General features: G+C 22.1%; 11 protein-coding genes across 11 annotated transcripts; 5 read left to right on the top strand and 6 right to left on the bottom strand. All coding sequences in view use genetic code 6, as the record gives it.

Moving 5' to 3' along the window:
- Positions 1-91: 91 nt before the first annotated feature.
- TTHERM_00128740 (Serine/Threonine kinase domain protein) lies at positions 92-2145 on the bottom strand (the record flags this gene model as incomplete). The annotated part of the gene is made up of 2 exons (XM_001016355.2): positions 1950-2145; positions 92-1878 (listed from the first exon to the last, which is right to left on the bottom strand). Exons 1-2 carry the CDS (start codon positions 2098-2100, stop codon positions 92-94), a joined length of 1938 nt encoding a protein of 645 aa, XP_001016355.2. The 5' UTR covers positions 2101-2145.
- Positions 2146-4134: 1989 nt separating this feature from the next.
- On the bottom strand, positions 4135-4530 carry TTHERM_000128739 (transmembrane protein, putative; the record flags this gene model as incomplete). Its single annotated transcript, XM_012797688.1, has 1 exon — positions 4135-4530. The coding sequence occupies one exon, from the start codon at positions 4528-4530 to the stop codon at positions 4135-4137; it is 396 nt and encodes a 131-aa protein (XP_012653142.1).
- Positions 4531-4965: 435 nt separating this feature from the next.
- Positions 4966-5403, top strand: TTHERM_000128738 (hypothetical protein; the record flags this gene model as incomplete). The annotated part of the gene is made up of 1 exon (XM_012797687.1): positions 4966-5403. One exon carries the CDS (start codon positions 4966-4968, stop codon positions 5401-5403), a length of 438 nt encoding a protein of 145 aa, XP_012653141.1.
- A 3247-nt stretch (positions 5404-8650) lies between these two features.
- Positions 8651-9530, bottom strand: TTHERM_00128770 (peptidyl-prolyl cis-trans isomerase; the record flags this gene model as incomplete). The annotated part of the gene is made up of 2 exons (XM_001016358.1): positions 8651-9375; positions 9431-9530. The coding sequence occupies 2 exons, from the start codon at positions 9528-9530 to the stop codon at positions 8651-8653; spliced, it is 825 nt and encodes a 274-aa protein (XP_001016358.1).
- Positions 9531-10535: 1005 nt separating this feature from the next.
- On the bottom strand, positions 10536-11588 carry TTHERM_00128780 (hypothetical protein; the record flags this gene model as incomplete). The annotated part of the gene is made up of 1 exon (XM_001016359.2): positions 10536-11588. One exon carries the CDS (start codon positions 11586-11588, stop codon positions 10536-10538), a length of 1053 nt encoding a protein of 350 aa, XP_001016359.2.
- A 1249-nt stretch (positions 11589-12837) lies between these two features.
- On the bottom strand, positions 12838-13227 carry TTHERM_000128779 (hypothetical protein; the record flags this gene model as incomplete). Its single annotated transcript, XM_012797686.1, has 1 exon — positions 12838-13227. One exon carries the CDS (start codon positions 13225-13227, stop codon positions 12838-12840), a length of 390 nt encoding a protein of 129 aa, XP_012653140.1.
- Positions 13228-13780: 553 nt separating this feature from the next.
- On the top strand, positions 13781-14101 carry TTHERM_000128778 (hypothetical protein; the record flags this gene model as incomplete). Its single annotated transcript, XM_012797685.1, has 1 exon — positions 13781-14101. The coding sequence occupies one exon, from the start codon at positions 13781-13783 to the stop codon at positions 14099-14101; it is 321 nt and encodes a 106-aa protein (XP_012653139.1).
- A 964-nt stretch (positions 14102-15065) lies between these two features.
- TTHERM_000128777 (hypothetical protein) lies at positions 15066-15614 on the top strand (the record flags this gene model as incomplete). Its single annotated transcript, XM_012797684.1, has 1 exon — positions 15066-15614. The coding sequence occupies one exon, from the start codon at positions 15066-15068 to the stop codon at positions 15612-15614; it is 549 nt and encodes a 182-aa protein (XP_012653138.1).
- A 511-nt stretch (positions 15615-16125) lies between these two features.
- Positions 16126-19736, top strand: TTHERM_00128810 (PWWP domain protein; the record flags this gene model as incomplete). The annotated part of the gene is made up of 11 exons (XM_001016362.2): positions 16126-16200; positions 16411-16466; positions 16568-16710; positions 16771-16821; positions 17030-17064; positions 17171-17282; positions 17621-18069; positions 18287-18928; positions 18993-19128; positions 19195-19523; positions 19587-19736. The coding sequence occupies 11 exons, from the start codon at positions 16126-16128 to the stop codon at positions 19734-19736; spliced, it is 2178 nt and encodes a 725-aa protein (XP_001016362.2).
- A 2206-nt stretch (positions 19737-21942) lies between these two features.
- On the bottom strand, positions 21943-23103 carry TTHERM_00128830 (hypothetical protein; the record flags this gene model as incomplete). The annotated part of the gene is made up of 3 exons (XM_001016364.2): positions 21943-22318; positions 22400-22423; positions 22532-23103. 3 exons carry the CDS (start codon positions 23101-23103, stop codon positions 21943-21945), a joined length of 972 nt encoding a protein of 323 aa, XP_001016364.2.
- Positions 23104-23968: 865 nt separating this feature from the next.
- TTHERM_00128829 (transmembrane protein, putative) lies at positions 23969-26306 on the top strand (the record flags this gene model as incomplete). The annotated part of the gene is made up of 9 exons (XM_001470747.2): positions 23969-23999; positions 24058-24107; positions 24285-24330; positions 24398-24844; positions 24917-25100; positions 25178-25267; positions 25563-25652; positions 25935-26024; positions 26210-26306. 9 exons carry the CDS (start codon positions 23969-23971, stop codon positions 26304-26306), a joined length of 1125 nt encoding a protein of 374 aa, XP_001470797.2.
- Between the last annotated feature and the right edge of the window lie 3 nt (positions 26307-26309).

Below are 26309 nucleotides of genomic sequence, written 5' to 3'. Positions count from 1 at the left end.
AATTAATAAGAGCTTAAGATATATCTTTTATTTTACACAAAGTTAATAAGTTATTTGATAATTATTTTACATTAAATTTAGTTTAGCTTGCTCAAATATATTTATTTAGCAATACACTAATACCTCCTAATAAACATGGATAGAGCAGAAAACTTATTTTTAATTTATCAGAAGGTTCTAGATTTTATTTATTTTTCTATTATAAAGCACTTATTGGTTTGTTATAAAAAAAAGGAATTTAGATAAATTTTTGATGAGGAAGCAGAAATTTCTAGATTTATTTTAAACCCTTATCTGATAATTATTAATTCATAGAAAATTTGGGCAAAAATTACAATTTAATTGAATTAAAGATTAAATCTTTTTATTATTTTTGTTAACTTCTCTCTTTTTTATTACTTATTTCATTATTTTAAGATTTAATCAATTCTTTTTCTTATGTACTTGATTCGATGGCTATTTAGCTTGTTTCATTAAAGGAATTCTCTCCATTTATTGAATTGTTATTTGACAGTATATGTTTGTCTTTATTTTAACTTTCATTTATCCATGCATCTAATAGAAATTTATAGTCATCCTTCTATTTACTGCATTCATTTACCTTATGTAGCTTGAGTTTTTAGTCTTAAGTGAGTTTCTAAGTTGTTTCTTATGTTTCATCTAAATTTTAATTTAGGTAATCAGAATCTTCATGACATTTATTATATGAAAGTTATTAAATTTCAATATTTTTATTACTATTATGCTCATAATCAAGCATTCTTTCTTTTTAACCTGAAGCATTATTATCTCCATTTTCTAATTATATTTCCTAGTTTGCTTAATCCTCATAAATCTAACTGTCATCATCCATAGATAATGAGAGATTTTCTGTTTAAAGTTAAGAATCATCTTAGCAGGCCTCAGCTTTTATTTCCTATTAATCTTAAAAGTTATTTTTATCATCATTAATAACAATACTATTTTCTAGAGAGTTTTAAAGTTATTGAATTTCGTTCATGTTTCTATATTATTCAAATTTTGATTTTGAAAAATTAAAATCATTATTTTGCTATGATTTTTTCATATTAAATACAGATTATTTGTTAGATTACTCTAAGTTGCCATTTTATGTTTCTTCAAACTAAAAAACTACCTCTTAACTATTTATAATTTCAAAATCATATGTTTTTAACTCTTATTAGTGAGTTTGTCTGAGCTAAGAGAGCTCATCTATAATAAACTAAGCTGTTTATCTTTTTTCTGGATCAGGCTATAAACAGTATTTTTGTATGAGTTAGTGAATTTAAAAGTATTAATCATTTTAATTTTAATTTTTATATAAACACTCATCATATTATATTATTTGTCTTACTACTTATTAAGCATTTTTTCCACAGAAGAATTGCTACTTAGTTAAAATCTCATAAGCTAGGCACCCAAAGCTCCAAATATCTATAGAATTGGTTAGAATTTTGTTATAAAATATTTCTGGTGCCATATAATTAGGAGTTCCTGACAATGAGCTGAAATCACTCACAGTAGCAGACCCAAAATCTGCTACTTTTACGAAATACATATTTTATTATTTAGAAATCAAGATATTTTCAGGCTTAAGATCTCTGTGGGTAATATTATGTTTATGGAGATAGTTAATAGCTTTCACTATCTATATCAATATGTCTAGCACTATGTCTAAAGTAAAATACTCAAAATTTTAGTTTAAGAAAGTCAAGAAATCTCCACTTTCATAATACTCTGTAATAATATAATAAGATTCATCAAGCTAGCAGAAATCTATTATATTCATAATGTATTGACAAGGATCGTTTCTTTCTATTTCAAATATTTTCTAACTTATTTCAAGTTCCTTTTCATAATTTTTATTCTCCTGTCCATCTACATATTTTAAAAAATAAGATGCTTCTTAAAAAATAATAATAATAAAAGTAATAATTTTTAATTTCTACCTAATGTTGTTTTGCTAACTTTTTTTATGGCCACAAAATTGCGCGCTTCATCATCTTAGCAAATTTTGCCTTAAAATACTTAACTAAATCCACCTTAGCCAAGAATTTTATTTTTTAAGATATATTTTCCTTAGTATCCTTGTAAAATCATATATTAGAATATTTATGTTGATTTTTGATAAAAAATAACAAAAATTAATAATTAATTTAATTGATTATAAATAATATTTCTTTAACATTTAAATTCTTAGTTCTATCAAGATACACCTTAAGAATAGATAAATAAATGAATCATTCTTTCATTTTCAATTTATTTTTTTAAATATTTTTTTATAATGTTAAGATTGCAAAATATTTACATACATCAACGCTTGTTTTTGCTTAAGTCATTCAAAAATTATATTATTTAAAATTATTACTTCTAAATTTTGGATATAATATGTAAATATGTAAGTACATTCATTATATTTTTAATATATTATTTTAAATTGTAAAAAAATGATTAATTTTGGAGTGATAAATTAAAGAAAGAAAATTAATAAAAATTGAATAAAAAATATTTTTTAAAAATAAAACGAAAAAAAATTAAATTAAATTAAAAATTTGAATCAATAATTTTTTTAATTTAATGTAAATAACAAAAAAATATTATATTTAGTGTATTCAAGCTAGATCATATATAATAAATAGAGTTATTAATTAAATAATTTTAAAATATGAAAACTTATTAAAATAATATGTCTTGAAATGCAAAATTTATATTGCATATTTGTTTATGAACAATAGTGTGATTAATTAGACAATTAAAATTTGTTACTGTTAAAAACAACAATATTATTTTATCTTTGATATTGTTTAATTTTGATGGGGTTTACTTTACTTTAATTTACCTTTTGCAAATCAAAGAATTAAAAAATATAAATATTTGTTACTTTTAAATTGAAGTAAATTAGATGCGAGGGATAAACAAATTTTTAACATAACTAACTTAATAATGTTAAACAAAAAAAATTACACTCTAGGCAATGCTTTAATTACAAAATAATAGAAGAGAGGAAAAAATAAAGTAAAAAACTAATAGATTTAATTATTTGAAAAATTATAATCCAGTAGATCTGTAAAATAATTAATCTTGGTTGGAAATAAAAAAATAAATACATAGGCAGATAGATAGATAGAAAGATAATAAATAACTTATTGCGAGGAATGAAATAGCGAAAGAAAAATGATAAATTCTACAATTAGAAAATCAATAAATACTCACTAAGGATCAATGATTAATATTTAAATGATGAATATTAGGTTTTTTTGTTCAGCAAATTTAAAAAAAGAGGAAAGATAATAGCATTTATAGCTCTCTTTTGGCATTTGATTTAGATAACAATTTATTACAGCAAAGATAGCTATTTCATTTCTGTATAGTTTATTATAATTAGTTCTTCAATTTCTGTAATTTACATTCTGCTTTGTGTGCTCTACTATTTAAGATATAATATTGCTAAGTAAATTCATGCTCCTTTACTTTTTTGTTTATTTATTCTCTAAGGATTCTTTGAATACTTCATATAAAAATTCTACACAATTCACATGTAGAGTTCTAGCTAAGTTAATTATTAGGATGATTGGTAGAGCTTATCATATTTTAGCTAATTGAGAGGTCTTAGCTTGTGTTTAGCTTTTATGACTTTGTCTAAATGTGTTATTTCATACAGACTAAGGATCATTTTATGCTTATTTTTTTATGTTGTATTGTAGGCCTTTGGTATTTACCATATTTTAGGAACATAAGAGTTGATTCTACAAATAATTTCCTGCATAGCAACTATAATGATTGTGAGCACCTTATTATATTATAATGAAAAAAAGTCAGCCCAAGCTTTTCTTGATATAAAAAAGGGATAAGTTCATAAAGAAACTATAGATAAAATGATTCCATAGAATATAATCACTTCTAAATTTAATAGAGCTATGGGAAGATTGAATTTTTTTTCAAGCAATTGTGAAGCCAACAAAAATTTAGGTGTAAGCAATGAAGAAAATTTTAAATTGTTTCTTGAAAATTGCTATATTGATAAAGTAGAAGTCAGTCCATTATTTTCTAATACAGAGTTTGATCAAGCAACGAAGCGCTTAATAGCGACAAACTCTTAACTTAATTTGAAGTTCATTTGTAAAGAAATAATAATCAGATAGGATAATTACCAGTAGAAATTTAATATAAGAAAGAAAAGCAATTCGAGTTATTAGTAGAATTATGAGTTTTAAGCCAATTAATATCAAAAATCTGGAACCATTTAAAATATTTCAAATCAGACAGCTGTAAATTCTCCATTTCCATTGTTGAATAAAAATTTTAGGAGAAGCATAAGTAAAAAAAACAGTGGAAAAAACTTAGAACTAAAATAATTAAACACTAAAAAACTTACAAGTATGTAATCTAATATTTAAATAAAGAGCGGAAACGAAATTAAATCAGTTGGATATTTAATTAACAATAGTGAAAATAACAACTTTAACAGTTTTGATACTGCTCATCCATAATATACATAAAATAATTTTAATACCAGGGCTATTTATTCATGCTTTTAAGGAGAAATTAAGTAAGATGATGGGGTTAGTAAAAAAGTTAACATCCGAATTTGGAGCTATAAATTGATAGATGATTATGTTGTGATTTGTATTGAAGACCAAAGCTTCAAATAACAATTCAATAATCTTAAAGATAAAAATATAGTGATGCAGTTTTTCTTAAATCACTATCTTGTTAAATAGGAAGATCTTACTAAAAAGTCATTAGCAGAGTAAAAGTTTGCCTATTCGCATTTGAAATTACCATTTTACAAACTGAAAAAGAATACTTATGCTCATTAAGAATAAACTTATGGTACGTTTGCTTAGCAGTATAAAAATGCTATGATTGGCTAACATTTAAGAAGTTAAGAAAATAGTGAAGTAGGCATAAGTGTCTTTGACTCTAACGAAAATTCAAAATTTAATAAAAACTAAGCTAAAATAGATGTTTACACAGAAAGTATTAATTTAAACTCAAGCTATTAAAATAACCAAAATACAAATCAACACTAAAATAATCATTTAAAATACCTATAGTAATCTCCACAATATGTTCCAGTTTCTAATTATTTTATAAACACGGATATTGCTGGAAGTTAAATTGCTGATCCAAACAATAATATAGTCGATGATAAGAAATTTACATTAACTCTAAAAAAATAACATTAATCTTAAAAAAAAATTGAACTAAACAGATTTGAAAGTGCTGAAACAAGTATATAATTAGAAGCGAATAACGCATGTAATTAAAAAGAATAAGAAAAAGAGTAAAAAGCTTTCCTAAACGAATTAAAATACAATAATTTAAATGAAAATACTAATTTTTTAAGTAAAAAATAACGCTCTTAAATTTAGTAATCTTGTGGAGATAATTCAGGTTTGAATTCACCAAATGAAATTGAAAATCTGTCTCAAAAGATATAAAATGAAGATTTGCATTTTATGAATGAAGAAGAATTAGCTGTGGAAAACAAAGCTCAATAAACAGTGAAATAAAAGAAATAATTAAAGTAAAGTTCATCTCTTTCACCAGAACAGAGTAATTAAAATAAAAGACTTTACCCCATTAATATAAGGCTGCCTTAATAAAATTAACAAAGTATAGGTTCTCCAGGAACTTCTTCTTCTAAAAAAAGTAAGAGAAGTTTTACTTATCATCACAATTTGTAATCTGGAAATGCAAATTTATCTATAAATAATAGACTTTCTTTACTTCCTGTTAGAAAAGGGAAGTAAAAATTAAGTTTAGTTAGATTTTTAAGTAATAACTTGGACAAACATTAGCAAGCTAGTGATAATGAAGAGGATTCATAAACTAAAGTGAGTAGAGCAAATATATAACTGTTTAGTATAGGATCTAGAAACTCAATTAATTCTTAAATAACAATTACTCCAAATAAATATATCAAAAGCGAGCAGTAGTCTCCTACTTTAATAGAAAAAGGGAAAAAGCCATCAATATTTTTAACATTAAATAAATCTCCAAGTGAATTAGAAAAAAATAAACAAGAAAATACTAATTAATAACAAAATGATTCGGAAAAAATGAGTTAATTTATTAATGCTTTGAGGCATACTTAGAAATCTGAATTTTATTTGTATTAAGTCTAGTCTTTAACACAAAATTACAACATCTTGTAGAGTTTTCTTTTTTAAAATAGGAGTTTCAAATATCAACTTCTTAATACATAAATTTTAGATTTAATTAAAGGAATCCTTCACATATGCTAGCCGTTAATAGAAAAGAAGTCTATTAAGGTTTTAATCTCAGATAAAAATCTTGAAAATCACTCAAATAAGAGCCTGTATTAAGATAAAGAAAGACTTTCTCTTATGCTTTTTAATATTTTATTTAATTCCTTAACATACTGCAAGAATAAATCTTAAATAAGTATATTTTTCTAATCGATGTAAGATCTTTTAAAGGAAGAGGATAATGTTTAAAACAGTATTTCCATTCAAGACCAACTACCTTCTTACTAGGAGCTTTATTAAGAGTAATTAAATATGTAATAAAATACTTCTATCCCAAAACACTACAATAAGAGCTAAGGGAATATAATGCTATCTCCTAACAAATAAGCAATTAACCATCATATAAATTTAAAAGAATTGCAAATTGGTAAAAGAGATAGCTATAGCTCTTCGGTCAATAACTCAAAAGAAAATTCACCTAAAGATCCTAATCAGCTAAAACTAATTATCATCAATGAGTGTGACGATATATAATCTTCTATTTGTAAAATAGAAGAATGCAACAAACTAAGCTCAGAATAATTATTACAAAAGGCTATGTAAATGATTTAGACAACACATTAAAATTAAAATGATCATAATAACCAGAACTAATAATAGTAATAATTTTCCAACTAAAATACTTTGAATGATAATTAAAAAAACCCTTATTAATACATTTTGAAAAAAAGAATTTCTTAGCAATTTACACCGGATATAAAATAAATTAATGTTCCTATTGATGAAATTAGACATTAAAAAGGCTTAAAACCTTAGATAAATAGTTCATTCAATATTAGAGAACCAGCTCAAAGTATTTAATTTAACAAATTAAATTCAACTCAAGATGCCTTGAAAATTGGAATCATAGTAGCTAAATACATTCTAAAGAAAATAGGCCCATACGAAAAGATACTTTATTCGCAATTCGGAAATAACTAAATAAAAACAGAGCTAGTTATTTATAAAGACCTTCGTCTTCTTGAGCCTGAATAACCGTTAAAAACAAGATAAACAGTTCATTCTTATCAGTAATCATAAAGTTCTTATCAAAATATCCCTATTGATAGAGAAAAAAGTAAGTTTTACAATAGTATAAATAACTAAAACTTAAACTAACAAATTAAATCAGTTACTTCCAAAACATTTATACAAGTACCTCTTGCAATTTAATCTAATGAAGATAACATAGAAAAAATCAATAATGAAGATGAAAATTCGCAAAGTAAATATATCATTGACTAAAAAATTAAGAGAAAGTTTGGATAATAACCTATATATTTTGAAGATATAAATGAAAGAGACAAGCATAACTCTTCAATGGTCTCTGAAGATTTCTCTAAAGCATCTATACCTTTCGAAAGGCATGTATCAGTATTTTAATCAGTTAACAAAACTATAGACATAAAAAATAACTTTAAGCTTGAATGATGTCTTTTAATTAAAAACATCTATTTATTTATTTAATTTTAATAAAAATGATTTTTAGCCAAATAAATGAATTGATCAAAAATATCTTTATAATGACAGTTAAATATCTAAAAAATTTATTCCTCAAATGTTTATAAATATTATAATATAAATGCATTTCCATAAATAAAATGCATTATCAAAATTAAATATATTATTTTAAATGTATATTTATTATCATGTGTTATTTGTAAATTTAAAAAATTAATTTCATTTTTAAAATTTATCTGAGATAATTTCAAAAAAAAAAGAAAGTCATTCATTATTAAATAAAAATTTTAATTAATGAATTAATTAAAGATGAACTAAAATTGATTCAAAATTAAATATATTTTTTTTGTATTAAGAAATTATTAATTTAAAAATATAAAGCAATACATTCATAAATAACTACAAATTTTAATTAATATAAATAAAATCGAATTCATCAATTTATTAAAGATTTTCTTAAACTTATTTCTCAAATAAAGTCTTTATTCCAAACTAAAAACATTAATTTAATTGCATATTTTATTTTTATTTATTAAATGAAAATTAAAAAAAAAATATTTTTTATTTTACCTCATCTTAATAAATTTAATAAATCAATTCATAAACAATTAACAGCACATAAAATTTGTATTTAAAAAATTAATGAATAAATTATAAATATTATGTTTTCTACTTAAGCTACAAAAATAGCTTCTTATTATTTAATAAATTATAAAAATCAATTTATTTAATACTTTAATTAATTAATAATAAATATGATAATAATAATTATTAGTTGTTATATTGTAGAATATGTTTGTGGGCGTAGATAATTTACATCTAGAAACAGTAAGTTAAATTTTTACATTTTTGAAAACTGATATAGATATTAGACAGATAGATAAAAATTATTATCTATTAGCATAACTAATATAATAATTGCATTTTATATTCTATCATTTAAACATGTTAGCATAGACTTTTTTTTCTTTTTCAATTTAAATCTTTTCCTTGTTAATTAAAGCGTTTAATTCTTTTTGCAACTCAGCATTATTAGGATCAAGCTTCAAACCTTCTTTCAAATCTGACTTAGCTTTTTCGTATTCTTGAGTGCCAGAATAGGCTTATGCTCTTCTGTATAAAAGTTTAACATTTGAGGGCTAGCTTTTAAGGGCTTCAGTGGCAGTTTCAATACATTCAGCAAATTGATTATTTTTAAGATATGCTAAAGATAAGTTATTTAGTAAAGACTATTAGACTTCATCGAAAACAGAATTTTAATCATTTTTTATTGTTTTTAATCCTGACTCATACTTGTATGTAGCATTTTAATATTCTTTGTTTTTGATAAATTCATTTCCTTAGTTTTTAATTGTTTGAACTAAGGCTTCTCTGTCATCGCTTTCCAATTCCCATAAACTGTTTCTGTAGTTCATTAATCTTACGATTTCTATTTCTAATTCTAAATTCATTTCTTCATTGTTCACTAATTTAGATAACTTTTTATCATCCTTTACTAGCTATTTATCAATTTTTGCTAAAATTCTTTCTCCTAATTTCATAGTCAAAAGAAGTTATTCCATAAACTAGAATGAATCTCCACGTCCCATGACTACTTTGTAGGGTTGTGATTCTGTACCAGTGATTAAATCACCTCTTTCATTTCTGAGAACAAAATAAACTTCAAAATAAAAAAATATTTTAGAATTAAGTATTTATAAATTAAATTTATTTACCATAAACTTCTCTGTATTTTTCTGGGCAATCTCCAATTCCATCCTTAATAATCTACTTTTAAAGTAAACCTTTTTCATCAACGTTAGTAAAAGCAGTCATGATTCTATATCCTAAATATATTTGCTAATCTATTAATTAATTGTCTTAAAAAGAAATATTTTAAAGCCGTTTCGCAGAATAGGGTCTAATTAATTTTTGTAAATTTTATATATTATATTTAAATAAATGAATTCATGTAATTTAATAGATATTTATTTACTTTAATTAATTAATTCCTAACATTAGAAATCTAGAATATATAAAAATTATAGATACATCATATCTTTATTAAAGTTAAGAATTTCTTAGAAATTTAATAAATATCAAACAAACTCTTTCATATAGTTGTTTAAAATTTCTTTGTTGAAATAATAATCATAAAAATAAGTTCTTAAATTTTTATTTTTCAAAAGTTTAACTTTTTTTAATTAAATATTAGTAATTTAAAATATTTTCTTTAATTCAAATTTTTCAAATAATATCTTAATTCATTTTATAAAAGAAGTAAATATGTTATTTCTAATTAGTATAATTTCTCATGAATTAATTAAGGCTAACTATAAAAATTTTTCTTTAAAATATGGTTAAAAATAGCACTGATTGATTGTTTAATTACTAGTGATTTGGTCTTAATGTATGAGAAATTAGAGTATTTATTTTTTAAAACAAAAATTAATGCCTTATTTATAAATGATATATTATATATCAAAACTAACTGATAAACATTTATTGTTTATTGTTTATTTAAAATAATTATGTTTTATTTATTTAAAATATTAGTTAATCTAATATTATAATAAAAAGTAAAATTTAATTTTATTAGTTTTTTTGCTTTAGAAAATCTATTTAATTAGTATTTTTATTTTAATGCTTTATTTAAAAATATATATATATAGGTAAGTTGTTGTATGGTATGTTTATTTATAGTTTTAGTGTTTGTTTATTATTTGTTTATAAGTTCATATTTTATGAATTAGAAATTAATGCATGATTATTTATATTTTTAATAATAATATTTGAATGTGCAGTTAATTAAGTAATCTAGCTTGCTAGCTAGTTTGTTATTCAAGAATCTGAACTGCATATCATTTCTAATGCATGTTAATAAATTTCTTTACAAATTTGTTAAATTTTATTATGTTCATTACTATATTTAAACAAATTCTTGATATCTCTATGGTTAATATTGATGCAGATTGTCATTTTTTAAAGGAATTTCTCAGAGTAAGATGTATTATTTAAAGCAGCTATTACTTAGAGTAACTATTCCGAATAATTATCCATTTAAAACCAGAATAGTTAATCTGACTCTTGTTCTGAAGAATCTTGAAAATTTAAAGATTTTATCTTTCCTGTTAACTCCTTCATAAACAGAAATCTAATGTGATCTACTGATAGTACATTTTCATTTTATTTCTTCTATTCTAGGTATTATGTGTATTGTTGCAGGTTAACGAATTGTAGTTAAAAACATTTTTATTTTGAATGAATAAAGTTATCAAAATAGTCTGTTTTATCAAGCAAAACTAATTAAATTTCAGTTTGGACATTTTAATCATGAGAATAAACAATTAAATTATCTGTAAAAGCGCTCAAATAAATAAACGGATTCTAGTTTGATTTAAAAAATATGAATTAAATAAGTTTTTCACAGTAACGTAATCCCTTTTTTTACATTAACATATTCTTAAGTACATTATTTAATTCGATAGAATAAATGCCTTTCTTTTTTAATCTTTGAAGCAATTAGAAAAAGCACAAATAAATATTATCAATCAAAAAATTAAACATGTCTTCATTAAGAGATGCAGCTCTTTTGAGATTAATTAAGACTATCAAATGATTAAATCTAAATGAAATTTTTTCTGCATTCATTAAAACAGCTTTTTATTCATTCCAAATATGGCATTAATTTTAATTTGAATCCTCAATTACAAATACAATCATCTGAATTCCATACAATTCTGTGTTTAAATCTGACTTAAAATAGCTCTTTTCGTGTATGAGTTATGCATCATAATGGCATTTGATATAATCACTATAAGAATTTGATGAATTTTAAGAATTACAGCTAAAAAAAAACTCTGGAAAACTTTTATATTTTGTCACTTTTTTCATAATAAAGTTGAAAATTGACTAAATCAATCTATATTTTTGATAATTTAATTTGAAGTTAATATAATCACTTTGCTATTTCTTTGGTGAGGGTAAACTTTTTATAAACATAAAAGTATTATAATTTAGAGATAGATACCACTGGATAAATAATGTCTATTAATTAAAAACTTCAACTATCAAAAAATCACATATTATATTTTTTTCATTTATAAAATAACTCTAATTAAACAATTATTTATCCCAAATCATAAAATTAGTTTTATCAAATATATATTATTATAAATGTTCTTAACAATATTCCTTTTACTAAAAACTTATTTTTAGTTTTTTTTAAAATTTTATAAATCTTATTTTAATAAAAAATATTTAGTGATTAAATATTCAAAAAATATATATATATTGTTATATTTATTTATTTTAAAATAATTGATGTTATAATGAAAATATTTAAAGATTAACAAATAACATATTAGAATTACAAGAATAAATCTAATTTATTGCTTGGTGAATAAATAAATTAAATGAATTAGTTTAAATAAATAGGATAATGAAATTTTAATTAAATTTCATATTTAATTTATTCTTAAGATTTTAAAAATTAATAAAATTATTTTTTGAAATTTCCAAAAAATAAATATTAAGATTTATTAATATTATAGCTTAAAAGAGAAAAGATTCATTACATTCAATAATTTTTATTAAGTTTCAAAAACTATTGTTTTTATCAATTATATGTTTAATTATTGACAATTTATGTAATAAAAAACATTTTCTTAATAGACTTTTTAGATTTATCTTTATGTAATTCAATTAAAAAAAATAAAAGAATCTATTATATTTATTTTTCATTAAAACTTTAAAAATAAAAATAATTTTTATTAATATTTCAATGATAATTAATAGTAAAGGCTGTTAATATAAAGATTAGCAACTATTTATTTTAAATTAGATAGCCAATTTTTAATTAAAATTAAAAGATATAAAGAAATTAAAGCAGACTGAAAAGTTTTATAATAGATTTTATTTGAATTTGAAGATAATTAATTATTTTAAATTACTTTCAATTTTGTAATAAGACAAAGCTAAAAACAAAGAGAATCGAATAAATAACAAAATAGCAAATAAAAGAACAAAGAAATAAGTGAATGATTAATGAAAGAAGACTAAGGAGAAATCCAACAAGAGTTTGATTATAGCTGCTAGATTAATATGCACATAAAAAATAATACAGAGTGTCCTTCCTTGCCTTTCAATCAAACATGATAGTTACATCGATATTAAATACTGATTTATTTTCACTAACTAAAACAAGTAAAAAATAAAGAAAATTTATATTAAATATTTCTTAAACTGACTACTTTAAACTGAGCAACAAAATTGAGACCAAATCTCGCTACTCGTACACTACCATGACTTGAGGTACATCTTAATACCTTTAGTAACATATTATTACAGTTATTTTTGGTTTAATTTTTTACAGCTTTATTAATTTCTTCTTATTCCCTTGCCTATTTGCGATCTTTGCTTATTATTATAGTTATTATTAATTTTCATGAGAAAAAATTGCAATTACATTGAATTTATTCACCCAAAAACGAGTTTTATGGAGTTATTTCTTTATTTTTTAGACTATGTCCATTCAAAAATGTATGCCAAACAATAATTAGGTATTTCCTCCAACTGAATCAGCTGCTCTATGAAAGAGCTTGCATGATAAAATATGAAAATAATTATTTTCCGTATTCTATCAATATTTGATATATTAAAGCAAAGACTGCAGAGAAAACAAATCCCCCAAATCTAAAATTAGACAAAAAAATAATTTATCAAAAAGTGAGAAATGTCTAACACATATTAATATTAAAATAGCTTCAATAAATGATATTTCTTTTGAAGATTTTAAATTGGTTGATGAAAATAATTGACAATACAAATGAGATAGGGATTGTTATTAATTATTCGAATGATACTATATCTGAATTTACTTTAAATTTGTGAATTTTGTTCTGATCAATCCTTCAAATTATAGAGATAGAAGAAAAGCTGATAAAAAAAACAAATTTTGGCTCTAACACTCATAAAAATGTTTTAGTTTCACTTAAATAAGAAAAACTATATTTTTTAGGATTCCATACTAACCGCTCTGTCTAATTGAGAGAGTTTGCAGGTTTTTCTATGCATAAATTCATTAAATGGTAATAATTGCATATTTTCATAATTTTTATTAAGTACATCATATTATACTATCACAAAAATTAAATAGAAGACTAAATAATTTTTTTTAAAGATTTAATTAAAAGAATAATTTTATTCTATCAACTTAAATACATTTTTTGCAATACAGCAAAAAAGAAATAATTTAAATTAAAACTAAAAAGAATTCAACAAAGATATTAATTGATTTGGAATAAAAAAATAAATCTAAATAAGAAAAATTGAATATTTATAGTTAGCTGAGTTGTAGAAAATAAATATAAAAGATTAAAATAGTTTATTTAGAATTTCCTATTTGATAGTAAAGTCATTATAAAATAAAGAATTAAATTCAGAATAATAAGGAAATGCCTACCTACTATTTAATGCATTTATTATAATAACTAGAAGAAACAAAAATAAAAAAATGTGTTGTTAGTTATCCTAATATATTAGTAAAAATCGTGAAAGTATAAATGAAAATACTAAGTAAGCAAATAAATGAATGATATAATAAGATTAATTCATCTTAGAAATAAAAAAAGATAAAAAGTATTAGATTCTAATTATTATTATAATTGCAAATAAATTAATTAATTTTGAATTAAATTGTACAGAATTATTTCAAACAATTAAATTTTATCTTTTTTTCTTAATCCTTAGTATCTTTTCAACATTATGGCTCATAGATGCTTATAAAATTATTCTTGTAATAACTTACTGGTTTTTACACATGTCTTCAGTTGCGTATGCAAGGTAATTTTTATATTTATTCTAATTAGATAACTGATTGGCATTTAAGATACAATTATTCATTATGTAATCAGAGATGTCCTAATTACTACACAAACTTAGGAAAAATTCTAATAAAACAATTAAAATTAGCTTCAAAATTATCAAAAAATAAGTTTTCAATCTTTGAAGTAGCTATAGAAATTTAATTCATGTCAAAATAAACTTAAAAAAATGAAAACGCATATTTTATTCAGAGTAAATATAACAATAAAAGCACAGTCATTTATTTTAGCATTTAACAGATAAAATTTAACATAACACAGAGTGATCAATATTAAAAATATAAATAATATAATCTTTTATTACAAATCTAAGATATTTCCAACAATTATCACTAATCAAATTAATATTTCTTAAAAAGCTTATTTAATTGTTTTATAAAAATTAATTTTAAAGTAAAATTTTTTTAATAATTTAAAAATATTATTTTATAATAAAATAGTTAAAAAAAGGTGACTGACTAAAAGATTATCTGATTAATAATTAAATATGAAAATAATAATGGGCAAATTATACAAAAATATTTAAGATTAAATTAGAAAATTAAAATGTTAAAAAATCCAATTTTAAAATTTGGTTGAAAGTGCTTTATAATTGCTATGGAAAAAATAATAAGCTTTTTTATAATAAAATGAGTTTTAAATGTTTATCTTTTTTGAAAAAAAAACAAAGTAATAAAAATGTCAAAAGATTTGTTCTTGTATTAGAGCTTAACTTAAGAAAAGAGTTAATTTATTTTTGCAATTATTAATTAAATTGGATACGTTAGTGGAGTTTGTAGAAGGAAAATAATCACTGGAAATTAATAATAATCAATAAATTATGAATGGAGAAACTTTCAAGTATATTTAAGCTGAAAATTTAAATGAAAGATTAGATATATTGTTTGGCATTAAATAGATAGAGCAAAATGATGAATATATAATTAAAATCCATTGTTAAATTAATAGAGATATATCAAAGAAGCAATAGTTGGATACGGATAGAGAGTATTAGAAAGGAGTGTAAAAATGTATGAAATAATTAATTAAAAGATGAATGCGAACTTATTCTAATTATCATTGTTAGCAAATTAAATTATTGCATGGCTTTAAAAGAAAATGATAGATTAGATTTTTGATTAAAAAGAGAAAGGAGCGAAAGGAAACTTAAAAATTGAATAATAAACGAGCAAAAAAAAAATAAATAAATATATTTATGTGTATATAGGAAGATGAGGATTAGTATGAATAGAAAAAGGAAAGAAACTATAACAATAATAATAATAATTATTATTATAAATCAAAGGGAAATATTCACAATTAATCAATTAATTAGTAAAAATAGTAAAGAATAAACAAAGAGAAAATTTCTTGAATACAAAAAATAACATTAATTACTAGGGATTTCAAAGGTAATTTCTGCATTAAGATAAGAAAAATATAAAGACAAACAAACAATTAAAGAAACAAACAAACAAAGAAAGAGAGACAGACAGAAACAAAGAAAGAAAGAGATCTAACATTGAAAAAAGTCAATTAAGGAAAAAAGAAAAAAAGCAAAATTAAGAATGGCAAGCAAGCAGTTCAAAAAGAACCAAGTAGTATGGGCAAAACTCAAAGGTTATCCATGGTGGCCATCATGCGTAATTAATCGCACTTTCATTTTATTAGCACTTTAAAGATTAGCTAGCAAGATTCATTGCAACCACTCATATTTTCAGATGGGGGATAGAAGATCAAAATTCTTTTCTGCCCAATCTGTATATATGGATGAATGGATATATGCGTGCAGAATAATAAGCAGAATTTAAATAAATGTGAAACAATTCACTTATTCACTTTATATTTAATAGATATCACAAGTAGGGACCACAGATGTAGTAGTAAATTTCCTCGGCGAAAACACACAGTAATTATTTTACCTTTTAGCGAACCTGCTTCTTTTTCCTTTTTTACAAATTTGCAAGCTAATGTTTTTAAATAATTTTTTAACTTGTGGGACGTAAACAGTGCCACTATCAAGCTAGATTAGGTCCATGACTTCAAAGAGAATTATAGCTAGTACATAAAAAACGTGAATGAAAGAAATAAAAAGCTAAAATAGGCAGTAGATATCGGATTAAGGATCAGTGAGGGCAAAAGCAGTTACGAAGGTAAAAATTTACTAATTATTCTCTTCTGTATTATCTTCAAATTTAAATTATTTTTTTCAGCGGCAATACCCTTTTTTGAACCCATCCTATAGTCTTCTAGCTAATTTTCAAGTAGATCTTATTAAAGTTAGATAAAAAGGCACAAAAGACGCCATTTATTTTTGTTATTATGCCACTCTTCGCAAAATTTCATACAAATCTCGAATTTTTTACCAATTAATTGATTTTGCCAAGCAGCACATAATATAGTCTTTAATCTTTTGATGATATATCTTTTGTTAACCAGAATAAACTCATTAATATTTTTAAATAAAATTAGACGAGCGCAAAAGCATGGAGAGAAAATATCAAATGGTAATTTTACATAGAATTATTAGATTTGGATTTATGTTTAGGCATTTATCCTTCCATAAGCGCATTTTGCCAAATTGCATTAGCTAACCGTATTCTTTATTTAAAGGAGGAAGAAGAAGACGATGATAATTAATCTTCATCAGAAAGCGCAGCAAAGAATTCTAAAAAGGCAAAGAAAGGAGCAGTGACAAACAAACTCAGTAATGAAATTAGCTTAAGTACATTAAAAAAATATTTTACCTTAAATTTAATCAGTCGTCTATCTATCTATCAATCAGTTTACTTGCATTAATAATTAACAAGCTAAAAAAAAGAATTTTAGACATAATAGAAAAATTATAAATAAATTTTAAAGTTATAGTTTGTTTACTTATCTATTTAAACCAAGAAGGACTGATTATTTTGAGTTTAATCCATATTGAAATACCATATTAAGTTCTAAATAGCTTTTGAAAAAAACTATTTTTTTGCAACTTGACTAGTTAAATCAATATTTTTAACGCTCAAATTGAATTCTAGTTGCTTTATTTATTAACATTTATTTAAAATAATAAAGATAAAACAGTTTCTACGACATCAACAGGTAAAAAGACCCCTAAAAAGGGCGTAAAACCAACTAGCAAAAGCAGTACAAAAGCATCAGCAGAATCTGAAAGCAAAAATGGAGGAAATGACAAATTAGTTCCTGAAAATGCTGGTGAACCCTCATTAGCAGCTTCAGAGAAAGAATTGGCAACAATAAATACCCGTTCTACACAAGGCAAGAAATAATAAAAAATAAGTGAAAAGTAAACTCGTAGGAATTCATAAAATATGAATAAAAATTCAAGTAACAACAATGTAACCATTAACCCAGAATTTGGCATAGAAGAGCTAGTAGATACAGAGCCTAGTCATTTACTTAGTAATCCAATACATGAAAAGGAAATGAACAGCACAGAGCAGCTTGCTTAATTCAACAAGAATGAAAATTCCATGGAAAAATCCTCAAGCAATCACATTAATGTAAACACAATCAAGCAAAAAATTCAAATTTTCCAGCAAGCAAATAAAAAATCAAGCAAAAAAACAAAAATAAATAAATAAATATTTTAATAATTGGCTACTTTTTTATATAGGATGAGAGCCTATATATTTATTTATTTATTAATGATTATTCAATTTTTATTTACTAAAAAAGTAGAAATAATTCATAAATTTAATTAATTAATTATTATAATAGGAATCTGAATAAAAAGAATTGGAAGAAGATCATTAAGAAATGAATTTAGAAAAGGCAACTAAAAAGAGCGCAGCTAGTGCAAATGGATCTCCAAGAAATGGGTTTGCTGAAGACAAAAGAGATATATACACAAATAATAGCAATGCACATAATAGCAGTAGCAACAATCAGAATTAGTCATCAGACAGCAATTTACAGTCATAAAATGGCTAAAATAATTAATAAAAGAGCGCTTAAAATGGCCAATCTTAGTCAACAAATAAAAGAAACAAGCGTAGTGTAGCTTAAAAAAATGGATCTGCAGCTGCAAATAACAATAACTTAAATATTTAAATTCCTACTGAAGCAGCTAATTAAAATGAAATTATTGATTCACCTAAAAAGAAACTCAAAACAAATTAAATCAAATCTTACAATACAAATCCTCAAGATGCAACAGAATTATAACAAAGTCTTGAAGCCATTTTAGAAATATTTTAAAATTAAAAAAGTTCAAACATATTTAAACTCAGTGAGATTAAAGACCTTGATCATTTGAGTGATGCTTACTTTAGTCTTAACATCCCTACAATGGAATTTTTCAATACAAAAGTAGGCAAGTTATTTGTATAGCATCTTTAATTAGTTACTTAATACAAGCATGTAAATTTTATTAAATTTATTTTTTAAAATGTGTTAAATTTTCTTTTGGATGTACTTTATTTAGAGCGAAGACTTTATGCCAGAAATTAAATAAAAACTAGAAGTTGTTGTAGAGCATATTAGAGATAAAATTTTGACTGAAACTTTAGGCTCTGAAATAAAGGAATTAATATTCAAGAAAAAAGTGTAAATAAATGGAAGTAAAAATATTTATTTTTTTCATTAAATTTTTTCTCTAACAGATTTTTTATAATAAATATAAATAGACTGTGTCATATAAAACGAAGTAGAAGATGAAAAGAGCATTCATTCAAACACTCAATTAAACAAACAAATTACAAGTCATACAAAGTTAAATGGAGACCTAGTGGTAGGTTAAGAAAAAGAAGCAGAAGACCCTAAGAAATTAAGAGATTAGCAACTTAGAAAAAAGATCTGCAAGAAAATCAATGAACTTCTCAAAGAAAATTATGGTTTAGAAAAGGCATAAGCTTAGGATTTATGTGTTTAAATAGAAAGAAAAATAAAATCTGTATAAGTAGAACTAAATCATGACTATAAAAATAATGTAAAGGGATTAATCCGTCTGTTAAAGGTAAATTTGACTTTTTACTGAATTTTTTCTTGAATTTTAATGATATTTTTTGATAACTACTAGGCCAAGGAAATAAGCATAGATAAATTACAAAAGTGTAATGTAGACGAGCTTATTTAGGTAATCTAACATGAAAATATATAAGCAGAATTAAAAAGCTTAGGTGTTCCTCAATTCGAAAAGAACTCCTCCCTTGCAAACAACAGTGATTGAACTACTTTATAAATCTCTAAATATATTAAAATTAATCACAAATTAGGGTTGCTTTAATTAATTAAGTCCTATTGAATAATTAACTTCTTAAATAGATTGAATATTAGCAAATTAATATCTATCAACATAACCTAAATTAAATAATTGTTAAAAATATAATACAATATTTTAGTAATTAATTCTCATTAAAAAATATCAAATTAATATTATCATTTATTCTAAAATTAGTAAGTAAATAAATAAGTATAATTTATTAAAAAGCAATTGAAGCAACATCAATCCATCCATCCATCCATCCAAAAATAAATAACCATTAATAAATAATAACTATGCTATCTAGAGTCTACCTTTAATTTTAAATAAATAATGTAGAAAACAAGCAATATAATAACCACACAATAATAATTAACATTAACTTTTTAAATAACCTCTCCCAATCGAGTTTTATAAATAATTAAACTAACTTAATATATAACCCTCTATGCTTATGCCACTGAGAAACAAATAAATTGATCAGAAAAGATTGAAACCTAAAATAATCGAAGAAAAAAAATTTATTTTAAATATTCAACTAAGAAATAAATTCAAATAGTTTTTTCTCAAATTCAAAATATTTAAATAAGTAATCAAAAATAGAAAAGCTTTGCCAATCTAAAATTAGTCAGCTTTTAAAGCTAATAATAATATTTTAATTAGCTCAAAATTATCATAATTAATATTGAATGAGAAAAATGAACAAACATATTGTCAGTCTCTAAAAATAATGAATAATCTACTAATAACTGTACATTTAAGTTAGCAAATAAATTTATAGATTTATAAATTGAATCGTTTCTCTCGGCAAGCAAATTAAATTATTTATTTCTCATTTTATTAAGTACGTACATATCCTCTATCTCCTTTATATAATAGTATTTTTATTTACAATTGGTTGATTATATATAACAAACTTCCTCTTAATAGTTAGTAACTAATAAATAATATCATTCATTTTTTAATTTAAATAATTTAATTCATTTTTTTTATTATTAAAATTATTAAATATTAAGATATGTAGCTTAATTAATTGTTTGTTTGTTTACTTGATGATTTTTATTAATCTTTTTCTCTTTTTTTAAATTTAAATTTATTTTAATCTTTAAAATTAAATTTAACGTAACTTATTTATTTCTTTTTCTGTTTTTATTAATTTTTTCTTATTTTTTATTTAAAATTATTTAAATTTAATTTTTTGAATACTTTTGTTTAATTTTTTTAAATCATTTTTTCTTTTTTAATTTTAAAATTAGATTTCTTTATCAAATCGTTCGTATTTAGATAATTTGTCTGTGAGCTTAAATTAGTTTTTATTATTTAAATTTAAAACTAATTTAATTTTTTAAATTACTAAATTATTTAAAGTTTGTTTGATTTAATTATTTTCTAAAGTTAAAAAGAATGATTTTAATTTTACAAATTAAATTTTTAATTTAATTTATTTTTGTTTTTCATCATATTAAAGTATCCTTTACCTTTTAAATATACATTTAATAAACTTATTTCAATCTAATCTGCTTTAATGTTTATTAGATATTTTTATATTTAAAACTTGGTTAATCTATTTTTTTTAATGGAAATAAATATTAAGAGGATACTTTTGAACTTGATTTTTAGTAAAAATGAATAGATTTAATAGTGTTATTTAAAAATAAATATGCTTTTATTCACTTTTTACTTATTTAAATCATTTACATTAAATATTTGATTTATTAAATTGCTTACACATTTATAATTTTATTAATCTTTTTTATCTTGATTTTTAGGAATAACTTTCATTTAAGTATCCTTTTTTTTTGAAAATATCAATTTAAATTATTGATTATATAATTGAATGTTTATAATATTTTAGAGATAAAATCAGATTAGAATTTATGAGAATGATTGATAATTAGTAAATAGAAAACTAAGATGACCAATCAGAATTAGAGAAAAAGAGCATTGACGATAATTTGGATATGGATCAATGCTTGGAATACGTCAATCCTAAAGGAAGATATTAAACTATTTTATTTTTTATTTTACTTGCTTAAGGAATTTTTGGGTCATTTGTCTTTGTTGGGGGACCATATTATTTCGAAGATCCTATTTTTATATGCCAAGATGGTTAAAAATGCAAGCAAGAATATGCCTGCAATTAAGGAGGCTTCTTAATTTCACCAGAAAGTAATCAGACTCTAAGTTTAAAATTCTAGCTGTATTGTGATCGTGAATATCTAAAAAATTTAAGTTTAAGTTTCGTTTTTGTAGGCTCTTTTTTTGGATAATTTCTTTTTAGCTTTTTGAGCGATTTAAAAGGAAGAAGAATCCCTATGATACTTTCTTGGATGTTCGGATGTATTGGGTCAGCTATTTTAGCATTTTCTGAAAATGTAGCTATGGTTCTGGTAGGGTAATTTCTATGTGGATTTGGAATTTATCCTTCTACCACTATAGCATTTATCATTATGAGCGAGTAATCTATTGGTAAATTTAGAAAAGTAACTACTGGTTTTCTACTGCTGGGCTATTCTTTAAGTTAAGGAGTTATAAATTTAATAGGCTATCTATTTGATAATAATTGGGTTATTTTAATAAGATATTGGCTGCTTATTTCTATGTTTCTTTTATAAATTACAAATTTTTACATAATTGAGAGTCCTAGATTTTATCTAAATAAAGACAAGTAGAAATTAGTTGACTGTTTAAACGCTATTTTAAGTAGAAATCAAAAAAATAAAAACTCCGAAAAATTCACTATATCTTAAGAATAAATTGACTTTAGTAAATATTCATTGATTAACAAGAAACAAGTTTATTCTTATCTAACTTTATTCAAATACAAATCAACAAGATGGGTGACAATTTTATGTTCTTTTTAGAGATTTTTGATGGTATTCTTTAACTATGGAGCATAGTTTTCTGTTTCATATTTTGGTTTTAATATTTATATTAATGCTACCATAGGATTTTCAGCTGAATTACTATCATTTTTATTCTTAGCTAAAGTTTTAAATGCATGTAAAAGGAAGCCTTCTCTATTACTATTTTAATTTTTAAGTAGCTTATTTTGTTTGCTCTTTATTGCTTTTCCAATATCTGAATCATGTAAAGAAGGTACTTGTTATTAGAAATTCATCTAAATACTCCTTTATTTTCTTTCTAGGATTTCTATTACTTCTTACTTTGTTGTAGTGGGCTCCTACTTCCCTGAATTATACCCAACTACAGTACGCAGTTTAGGTGTTGGCTTCATAAGAGGAGTTGGTATTTCAGGTAGTATTTTATCTTCTTTTGTTATAACTTGGAGTAAAAACTTAGGGATTTCTCCTCTTGTTTCTTTTGGTGTCATCGGTAGTTTTGCTGTAATTCCCACTTTTTTTTTACCAGAAACTTTAAATAAGCCTTTGAAAGATGAAATAGATGAAATTAAACATTAAAATGATTTCCTTCTACAAAATTAATGATTTTAATCAATTTAATTCACTTAATTCCTTCAAAAATCATTATCTTGGAATAGAATTAATTATAAATTAATTAAGTTTCAGATATTCTTCATAAAACTATAAAACTAGATGGAACAAACAATAAATAAAAATTATTTATTTCTTAAATTATGATATATTTTAAAAATTTTAGTTTACTACCTTCTCAAATTATTATATTTAAATAATTTAAAATTATTTGAAAGGAAAAAAAATAAGTTTTCACATTTTATTATATTAAAAAATAAAATTTATTATTGGGGATTTAATTGATATTTAGTATAGCAAGATGTCATTCAAAAATTTCGTCGTTTGGATGTCGCTTATTATGAAATAGATTTTTATATTTAAAAAAATAGAATTAAAATTAATAATTTAATTTATTATAATTTCAAAAATAAATAATTTTTTTACATCAAAAATTTTAAATTTAGCTAAATTTTCTGAAGTACAAAAATAGGCGTAAAACCATCAAAAATTTATTTTATTCTAGTGAGTTCACATTGTCTTTATCTTTTATATCTATAATTAATACTATATTTTTAAGTACATATATCAAATGCAAGCATTAGGATTTAATAATGAATGTTACACTATCTTTTTTGTGATTTCTCTTACTAATAGCAAATTTATAAATTCATATAAATTATTTGTTCTTTTTATCCACTTATAATTTATTCAATTTGATTTAATTAATATTCAACATTTTTGAAGAAAAAAAAAAATGGCTTTATGAATTTCATATTACAACAAATTAGAAGAAGTAATTATTTATTTTTTATCAATATACTTTAAATTTATATTTTTATTAATATAAAAAGTTTTTAAACTCTTCATTTTAAACTCATTAGATTCTCTGTATTAACTTGACGTATATTTAATTTATAAATATTATAATTATTATTAATATTTTCTATATTTTTAAAATAATATTTTTCAAATAGAAATTATCACCTTAATTCATTTATTATAAAAATGTTTTTTTTAGTTAAATTAACTTAATTTTAACTTTAATAAAAATTCATTATGCATATTTAATTACTTGTAGTCCGATGAAGAAACTCTCAGATTCTTAAAGGGTCTCCAAGTCTTCGGTACTGATTTTTCTCTTTGACTTTTTTATTCAATATTTAAACAGTGACAATATAATATGTGGTTAAGGAACATCGGGCTTAGGTTCTGCTTTAGCAAATTGCACTAATCTCTCAAATTTGTTACTTTATCTAGAGTAAATTCGGTTTATTTGTTTTGTATTGTGGTATTTTTAGTTATAAAAAAATGAATTTAAAATAATTTAACTTTTTTAATTTGTTTATTAGTTTTTATTTGATTCACTTTTCCTTTTTTTATTTTACTTGTGTTATTTTTTTCTTCTATCTTTCTTAATTAAAATTATTTTTTATTTCCAACACTTCCTTTTATTATTTTTATTTTCTTTCTTATTATTTAATATTTTTATTCATTTTTTACTTCTAAATAATTAACTAATTAAATATTTTTTCTTCAATATTTAAAAAGATTCAATAAAATAGGTGCAATAGGTGCATCAGAATTAGATTCTGGTTTATCAAATTGCACTAATCTCTTAAATTTATTACTTGATCTTAGGTAAAAACAGTTTATTTGTTTTGGATTATGTATGATATTTTTATTTATAAAAATGAATTTAAAATAATAAAGCTCATTTAATTTGTTTATTAACTTTTTATTTGATTTAATTTTCAGTTTCTATTTTATTTTACCTTCTTCTTCTTCTTCTTTCTATCTATCTATCTATCTATCTATCTATCTATCTATCTATCTTAATTTAATTTATTTTTTTAATTTTCAATATTTTCTTTTATTATTTTTATTTTCATATCTTGTTATTTCATATTTTTTATTCATTTTTAATTCTAAATAACTAATTAATTAAATATTTTTTCTTCAATATTTAAAAAGATACAATTTAATTGGTGATTAAGGTGTATCAAGCTTAATTTCTGCTTTAGCAAATTGCACTAATCTCTCAAATTTGACACTTGATCTTATGTAAAAACAATTTATTTGTTTAGGATTAAGATATTTTTACTTATGAAAATGAATTTAAAATAATATAGCCTTTTTAAATTGTTTATTAGCTTTTTATTTGATTTACTTTTCTATTTCTTTTTTTTTTACTTGTGTTTTTTTTTTCTTCTACCTTTCTTAATTTAATTAATTTTTTTATTTTCAACACTCTTTTTTTTATCATTAATTCATTTGATATTATTTTATATTTTTATACATTTTTTTTACTTCTAAAAAACTAATTAATATCTATTTTTTTTCTTCGATATTTAAAAAGCAACAATGAAATTGGTGCATTAGGTGCATCAGGCTTAGGTTCTGCTTTAGTAAATTGCTCTCATCTCTAAAATTTGACACTTTATCTTGGGTAAATTCAATTTATTTGCTTTGGATTGCAATAATAATTATAAAAATGAATTTAAAACAATATGGAACTTTTAAATTTTTTATTAGCTTTCTTTTTGATTTACACTTCTTTTTTTTTTTACTGTACTTGTATTTTTTTTTCTTCTATCTTTATTAATTTATTTTATTTTCAGCATTTTATTTTACTATTTTTATTTTCATTTCTTATTATTTCATATGTTTTGTTTAGATTTTACTTCTAATTACTAATTAATTATGTATTTTTTCTTCAATATTTAAAAAGATAGAATTTAATTGATGATTAAGATGCATCAGACTTAGGTTCTGCTTTAGTAAATCACCCTAATCTCTTAAAATTGAGAATTTATCTTGAGTAAATTCAACTTAATTATTTTGGATAAAAAAATTTTTACTTAAAAAAAAATGAATTTAAAACAATAAAACTCTTTTATTTGTTTATTAGCTTTTTATTTGATTTATTTTTCTTTTTCTTTTTTTATTTACTAATATTTTTTTTATTTATTTATTTTAAATAAAATTTTTAATTTACAATAAAAGTAATAAGTAAATCGAATAATTATTAGATATGAAATTAAAAAAAAAGTGTCTTTAATCAAAAAGATTAGTTTTCTTTAAAATATAAATGCTATTATGATAG

This window comes from Tetrahymena thermophila (assembly GCF_000189635.1).
Source record: "Tetrahymena thermophila SB210 genomic scaffold scf_8254645, whole genome shotgun sequence".
In the NCBI taxonomy this organism is placed as follows: Eukaryota; Ciliophora; class Oligohymenophorea; order Hymenostomatida; family Tetrahymenidae; genus Tetrahymena; species Tetrahymena thermophila.
The sequence above is the reverse complement of the archived record's forward strand: the minus strand, read 5'-3'. Positions and strand labels throughout refer to the sequence as shown.